General features: G+C 21.6%; 3 protein-coding genes across 9 annotated transcripts in view; 1 reads left to right on the top strand and 2 right to left on the bottom strand.

The window, feature by feature from the left end:
* Positions 1-2985, bottom strand: part of LOC102675051 (serine/threonine-protein kinase dyf-5) — a 7847-nt gene extending 4862 nt beyond the window's left edge. For 3 of the 6 annotated variants that reach the window (XM_006618770.2, XM_006618772.2, XM_006618771.2), the window contains exon 1: positions 2832-2985. The gene's annotated coding sequence lies outside the window, so the exon portion shown is untranslated. Of the gene's footprint in view, positions 1-692; positions 793-997; positions 1017-2831 lie in introns of those variants that run through there. The other 3 variants (XM_031511965.1, XM_031511963.1, XM_031511962.1) reach the window with 3 other exon arrangements.
* Positions 2986-3758: 773 nt separating this feature from the next.
* LOC102676566 (2-oxoglutarate and iron-dependent oxygenase domain-containing protein 3-like) lies at positions 3759-5521 on the top strand. The gene is made up of 5 exons (XM_031511967.1): positions 3759-3868; positions 4316-4753; positions 4817-4970; positions 5037-5163; positions 5300-5521. The coding sequence occupies exons 1-5, from the start codon at positions 3759-3761 to the stop codon at positions 5440-5442; spliced, it is 972 nt and encodes a 323-aa protein (XP_031367827.1). The 3' UTR covers positions 5443-5521.
* A 165-nt stretch (positions 5522-5686) lies between these two features.
* The window catches only part of LOC102675377 (fatty acid synthase), a 14703-nt gene continuing 12304 nt past the window's right edge, over positions 5687-8085 (bottom strand). Inside the window, exons 7-9 of one of the 2 annotated variants that reach the window (XM_006618774.2) lie at positions 7207-8085; positions 6884-7114; positions 5687-6783 (exon numbers count right to left, since the gene is read on the bottom strand). The exon at positions 7207-8085 is cut by the window's right edge and continues 18 nt beyond it. In XM_006618774.2, the coding sequence (XP_006618837.1) occupies positions 6682-6783; positions 6884-7114; positions 7207-8085 (1212 nt within the window). In that variant the 3' untranslated portion in view covers positions 5687-6681. Of the gene's footprint in view, positions 6784-6883; positions 7115-7206 lie in introns of those variants that run through there. The other variant, XM_006618773.2, reaches the window with a different exon arrangement.

Below are 8085 nucleotides of genomic sequence, written 5' to 3'. Positions count from 1 at the left end.
TATATATATATATATATATGTATGTATGTATAAGATAAAGAAATGAATGTTAATTTTTTATTAACATTCATTTTATTTCCACGTAAAAAAGTATTATTTTACGTATATTTTAAAAATAATATATGTAAATATAATACTTGCATAAAAAATGTTTTAATACAAAAAAACTCTGTTCTACGTAATATTCGATAATATTATATTGTATCATTTAAGATGAGGGAAAATTAAATTATTGAAAGTGATTTTTACTTCTGTTTATTGTAAATTATATATATATATATATCGATAATCGAGTAATGTCGTAATACGAGAAAATCTTTTGCTTGAAAAAAAAAAAATGAAATTGATCGAATAATAAATATTCTCAACTTGTATGCGACTATTTAGAAGTTCTTCGAATTAAATTTTTATTTTATTGCTAATGTAATAGTAATAATATTATATTGTATTATTTAAAATGAATGAAAATTAAATTATTGAAAGTGATTTTTGTTTCTGTTTATTGTAAATTATATATATATATATCGATAATCGAATAATATCGTAATACGAGAAAAATCTTTTGCTTGAAAAAAAAAAATGAAATTGATCGAATAATAAATATTCTCGTATACGAATATTTAGAAGTTCTTCGAATGAAATTTTTATTTTATTGCTAACGTAAATGGTATCGATGGGTAACGCTGACATACCATTCGTGAAATATGAAACGCTATACAGATACTATATACATAATCGCCTAGACATGTTGATTATATACTGAATTTCAATTACATGTTTCAAACAATGACACTTGTTACTTTCTGGATCGATAAACTGGATTTTAAAGACACGTGTACTTTATGCAATAAGATAATAAACGAATAATTTTAATAACAATTCTTTTTGCTTTATCATTCCATTAACTAACAACAAGACATTTTCATTACAAAACCTATTACAGAACGTTAACGTTATTTTAATATCATTCACGATAATCTTTAGTTCAACTACTTACATTTTATGCGCGTCTCAGTTTTAAAGTAAAATAATTTTTTTGACTCAATTATGCCATCTGTAATAGAAAATATTATTTTCATTTGACGCAATATGGCATCATTCGTTATTAAGTTTTTTTTTTATAAGTAGCAAATAAAAATATTTCATGTAATGTTTCAACGTAATTTCGAGAAAAAAATAATGATACTCATCACTTAAATAGTAATAGAAATCTTTGCTTTATTAATATTTAAATGCATGCATATTTTATATGTATATTTAATGTAATATTCGTTAATCACATAACGAAATAATTATTCGTTATACATTATATTCTTCGAAATTGCATAATTATATATATGGCATTATTAGAAACATAATTATCTCTTAATTTCGTCAAATTCGAGAAACGTCATTGAAATCAAAACGATGTCGCATCTCTTGTTTGTATCTTAAACATTATAATAGATATTAATAGATTTTATAAATAAATCTTAATTGTTTTATTTTATTGAAAAAAAATGTCAAATCTTTATATAATATTACTTGTTTTAAAGATATTACATTGTGAAACGCATTTAATATGATCTCTTTAAAGAATAATTTCTCGTTTTTTTTCATTATGATGATTGATCCATCGTATGACGTTATAATGTAGATTTCAGTTTATGTAATACATGAATAAAAAATTTGTATCAATGGAAGAAATCATCGATATATATATATTTATTTTCAAAATAATTTTAATCCTGATAACTCGTTTGTAAAACGTTTTTTTTTTTCTATCTTTAAATTAATTCTTAATTTTATTTTTGTAAAATAGTTAATTTATAATCTATGTAATAATTCTAATTACGTGTTTTACAATTATATTAATAAATGACTTTATTCTCCCATAACAATCATAATTTAGGTTATGAACATCGAGATTAGTATTTTCTTAAACTTGCATGCGACAGGTCGGTCATGCAAGGATATAGATTTTCTTAGGTCGCACGATTTAAGAAAATTCGTGAATATAAAGATCGCTATAGAAGATTTGACCTTCTATTTAAAATTATAATATTATTCATTAATTCATTTTTCTTATATGTGGAATATATATATTTTGCAAATGATATTTTATAAGAATAAAAGTTTCATAGAACTAATAATGATACGCAGATATTAAAAAGATGAAATAATGTGTCTTATAAAGTCATACAATAAACTGTTACTTGTAACAAAAATATCATATGAAATCAATTATAAGATTAATTTTAAAATTCAATGATACAATTTTTTTATGAAATTTTGTTATAAATTCTCAAATTTTTTTAAGTACTTATAATAGTTTTAATATTTAAAAAGATATAAATTTTTTTATTAAAATTTGACTTTATATTATCGATTTTCAAATGAAATATTTTTCGCATATATGTAATACTTTCCATAATTAATAATTTGTAAAAAAAATATGAAAAAAAATATAGTATGTATGAAAAATAATAGTTCGTTCATTCTGTTTACTTTAATTTCTTTCAACTCTTTTTTAGTACTTGTTATATTATTCGTATAACCGACATAAAAAGACAAAACCAATTAGTCAAATACTACAATTAATATCTAATTTTAAGACTTTCGTGCTATTGAGTTATAATATATTAGTTTTATAAATATTTAATTTATTTTATAATATTTCAAAAATTTGTTTTACATCACAAATATGATGAAATTTGAAACTTACAAAATTTAGAAAACAATTAAATTTAAGTTTATCATATCGGAACTCTAACCGGAAGTGTTAATAATTAGTGGTATCTTTTGTCGAAATATTATTATTAGATAGAAGCATGAACTTTAGTTTTACTTACGATGAAAACTACCTGGTTCAACAGCATTTCACCTACTTTCTGCGCAATCTTCCTTCACAAACTGTTAATCGAGCGGCCATGCTTTACCATGTGTAGTCATGGTTACAAATATTAACTGAAACTTAAACCATTGATGGTTGTTTTAATTCTCATGTCATGATGATTCGTTGGCTAGTCGCATGATATTTCATTCATGAAAATAAAATAAATATCAAATATTGAAATTGTATCATAAATATTAATTATAAGTAAAAATAAGTGCATACAAAATAATAAGTAGTGAAAGAAATTTATAAATTATTATAGAAATTATTATTATAGAAGATCGATCATTAAAAATCTAAAGTAATTATAAAATAAATATATAAATTATAAATAATAAACAAATAGTACTTGTAGCAATACTTGTACTCTGTAGAATATTTAATGAATTTGAATTAAAAAATATCAAAACTTGATTTTAATGATTAATTATATTATATTAATAATAATTATTTATCGCACAATAAATTAGAAACAGAATAATGTAAAAAATATTTTATAAACCATACAAATATTAAAGATATTAAAAATTTTACAATGTTATATGATAATGATATATTTAAATTTTTAATTTTATTTAGTGAAAAAAACGTATTACTTATGATATATTTATTCTTAAATAAACATATATAAAATTTTTAATTTAAAATCATTATATATTGCTAAATTCATATATACAAAAGTATGTAATCATATAATTTTTTATTTCTTTTAAAATAATATAAATAATTTATGTATTATTACTAACAGAAATAACTTATGTAGTAATTGCTAATTGTTGTAAATGTGTATAATATATATATATATACATATATACATATACTCAAAAAAGAAAGAATAAATATAAATATATACAGATTAATGTTATTAAAATAATTATTAAAAATGACACAAGAAGTTAAAAAAGGAAAAAAGAAGCAAGTAGAAAAAGAAAATCAAAAAGAAAAAAAATTCGAAAAAAATATAAAAGAAAACACAGTTGAAAATATTAAAATGTATGTAACATAAATATTAAATCCAAACTTAAAATATTATTACAAACGTTATTTATTTATCTAAAATATATTAAAAATATTATCAATTTATTTAATTTATAGAAAATGTAATTCTTTATTTATTAAAATTTTTAATATAATTTGGACATATATTTTATATTGACATATATCGACATAGGTTAGGTCAGATTATATTTTCATATATTTATAATGAAAGATATATAAGTATATATTATCTAATTATTTTTTAACATATATCTTATTCAATATTTTTCATATAAATTATTTAATATCATAATATCATTTAAGTTATTTATATTAAAAACCAATTTATATAATTCATTATAAATATATATCATTATATATATTTTATATCAATATAATTAGAATGATAAAATATTTCAAAATTATAAGATATTATATTATAAAAAATATATTATTTTGCAGAAAATATGGATCTTCTATAAGATTTCCTTATCAGAGAGTATGGTCTCGCCCTGCCCTTATATTTCCAATATTGTTCATAGTTTGGTATAGTAGTAAACAGAGTAATGAAATTTATTTAGCAAAACAAAAAGAAATTTTATTAAGTCATACTCTAAATATTGAATGTTCAAGTGATTATGAAGCAGAAACAAACAAATATCCTGAATGTGTACCTGAAAAATGTGCGAGAATAGTTATGGATAAATTAGTATTATCAACAGAAAGTGATATATTATTAAAAATAGCAGTAAATGGTTTGAATTTAGGTGGTTCTGATGGTGGTGCAAGTATATTAGATCTCCATTCTGGTGCATTAAGTAAAGGTCAAGGTTTTATAGATATTTACACATTATCAGAAACAAAAAAAATATTCAATAGTTCTGACTTTGCAATTTATAAGTATGTAAATTATTTATAATTCTTTCAAAGAATTTCAATTTTATAATTGTGTAATATTTACAGAACAATAAAAACTAAGATACAACATGCAATAGCACACAATTTTGGAATACCTTCAAATAAAATATATTTAACAAAGCCTACATTTTTTTCTCGAATGACAAATGTATCTGCAAAAACTATACATGATGAATATTGGCATCCTCATATTGACAAAGTATGTAATTTATCATAATTTTATTAAAAATTAAAATTTATTTCTGAATTTAAATTTTTAACATAGGAAACATATAAATCTTTTCATTATACAACTTTACTTTATTTGAATGATTTTGGAAGAGATTTTGAAGGAGGCCGATTTGTATTTATTGATAAAAATAATGTCAAAACAATAATAGAACCTCGTAAAGGTAAATAATGATTATAAAAGATTGATTAAATATAATCATTATATATAATTATTATATATAATTTTTATATATAATATTTATATATAATTATAAAAGAGAAAATATAAATAATAAAAATATTAAATTTATTTTATAGGTAGAGTATCTATGTTTACTTCAGGTAGTGAAAATTTACATGCAGTTGAAAAAGTACAATCAGGTACTCGTTATGCATTAACCATATCTTTTACTTGTAATCCAGATGCCGCTATTTCCGATCCAAATTATCGTATAAAATAAAAAAAAATTATTACATAAATGAAAATTATGTATTCATTTTAATTTTAAATAAATAAAATGTTTATTTTATTTTAACAAAGAATAAAATATTCCATTTCAATAAAAAAAAATTATTTATTTATAAAATATATTAGAAATATTTATATATTTATTTTTTATTATATAAAAATTTTTTTATTTATAAATTTTGTTAAAATCACAATGTAAGTGATATTCCTGAATTAATAGACAATTTATTTTTTTGAAATATTCTTTATTCACTTATCAATATGATACAAGAACACATATAACATATAACAAATGCATATTGTATGTGTTTAATGATAACTAAAATTATGAACATGTACATATCTATTATTTAACAAACCAATCTCTTATTGCTAATGAGAAAATATAATGTAAATGGTTGCTTTTAACAAAGCATTAAGTATGTTATGTGCAATATACTCTGAATGTATACAAATATATATAGAATATATATTGAAGTTTATCACTGGAATGTCTTTATTTTTTATTACATTTATTTAAATACACTATTTAAAAGTGTATATGTAAGAAAAACGTATGAATTGCCAATCATTACTATTTTTACTAATATTTTTTTATATTTTTTATTCTGTGTAAAAATGTCAATTTTTTAGAAATCTAGATTAGTGAAATTATCTAACAATGTAATTTAATAAAACAATTCTATGTATATATACTATATGTTTAAATAATGGTATTTGTCCACTATAAAACCATTATAAAAACTTATAGTAAATATCTAAAAAAATATATATTATAAATATTTATATTTAATATTTGAAAATGATTTTAATAATACCCATATAATATGTGAAATTATTATATAATAGACCACAATTACACAATTATTCCTTTATACACGCCCATCCCCCTCGATGCTTATTTATCATTTCACAATCTGAGATACTTTTGATAGAAAATAGAAAAATTGACTACATAACTTAATAATGTAGATGATATAAACAATGCATGTAAAGACCTGAGATAAGAAACATTTGTACAAAAGGAATTTTACAAAAAATATATGTAGAAATCATATTAAAAATTAAACGTTAAGTTTTTGATGATCATCATTATCATGTACATCAAGATGTACATTAAGAGCTCTTTGGAATGTTTCTATGCAACATTTATGTACATTTAAGTAATGATATTAATATTACAGAATAATTTTCTGAATTTAAAATGATTTTATAAGTTGAAATATATTTTTTACGTTCTTAAAATATTTGCAATTTGTGATGCACTCTTTCCTGCTAAAATGCTTCTATGATTTCCGGGTAATTTTTCAATTTTTATTTTTTTCTTACAAATCTATAAAAAAATTGAAAATATAATAAAAAAAAAATTAGAAAATAAAATAAATTTATTCCATATTATTATTTATTATTTTATTATATTTAAATGTAATTACCTCTGATAAACCATAGTCTTCATCTAAATCAACAAAATTATCTTTGGCTCTAATTAATAAAATATCTCCATTAAATACACTTGGATTATAATTATAAACTGCCAGCAGTTTCTTGTAGAATAATAGACCAGCAACTTTTAAATCTTTAACATTCAATTGAGGTTCGTCTATAATTTCTACCACTTTATCTAATAATTCTTCATCGGATACAGATTTTAAGATGTCATAAGCCTAAAAAAAAAAAAAGAAAAAAAAAAATTAAAAAAAAGATAAAATATATATTTTTAAATTATGAAATAATATATTTGTGAAAATAAAAATACCTGAATAAAATTGATTTTCTTATTAAATTGCCTGATGAAATACGACAAAGATTTTCTGTAACCATTTGCATTCACATCATCTTGATTAGCTAGCTTTCCAATTTCTACAGAATGTAATTTCACAAACGCTGGTGAACCATCAAGGAGAGTTAAAACTACTGCATTTCCAGCCTTTTCTAACTGAACAGCCATTTCAAATGCAATGCAAGCCCCAAAGGAATATCCTGCTACATGATATGGTTCTTTAGCTTGAATCTTTTGCATTTCTTTCACATAAAAAGCAGCTAATGCTGATACAGATTCTAGTGGACTATTTTCAATACATTGAAAACTCCAAACAGGTCGTTCCAATTCACTAGCTAAAATTTTAAATGGTGTTTGTGTTCCTTCAATAGCATGAACAAAGAATATCGGCTGTCCTTTTGAACTCTTTGTTTCCAATTGTACAAGAGATTTAATAGGTACAAGTTCCGAAGAATTAACTTGGAATAGAAAATCTTCTACAATATCTTCTTCTGAATCTATAAAAGTATTCACTTGTTCTTCTGCAGTAGGAGCATCAAGCTCTTGTAATTTTCTGAACGTCAAAGTACGAATTTCTAAGGCCGACAATATTAGGTCATAGTTCCTTTCAAGAGTTTGTTTAATTTCTGTTCCCATCAGGGAATCCATTCCAAGATCAGCCAAAGTAACACTGGGATTAATAGATTCCAATGCTTTAATACCCATGATGTTGGCTACTGCTTCGACTACGCTAGTTTTTATTCCAACTTCTACCCTTTTATCTGCTATAACCATGGAAGATAAAACTGGATGTGGTTGTTGAAGGAAAATATCCATTGTATCAAGACAACTTTGTATGCGCTGAGGTAAAGTACC

The sequence above is a fragment of the Apis dorsata genome, unplaced genomic scaffold (genome assembly GCF_000469605.1).
Source record: "Apis dorsata unplaced genomic scaffold, Apis dorsata 1.3 scaffold_374, whole genome shotgun sequence".
Lineage (NCBI taxonomy): Eukaryota > Metazoa > Arthropoda > Insecta > Hymenoptera > Apidae > Apis > Apis dorsata.
The sequence above is the reverse complement of the archived record's forward strand: the minus strand, read 5'-3'. Positions and strand labels throughout refer to the sequence as shown.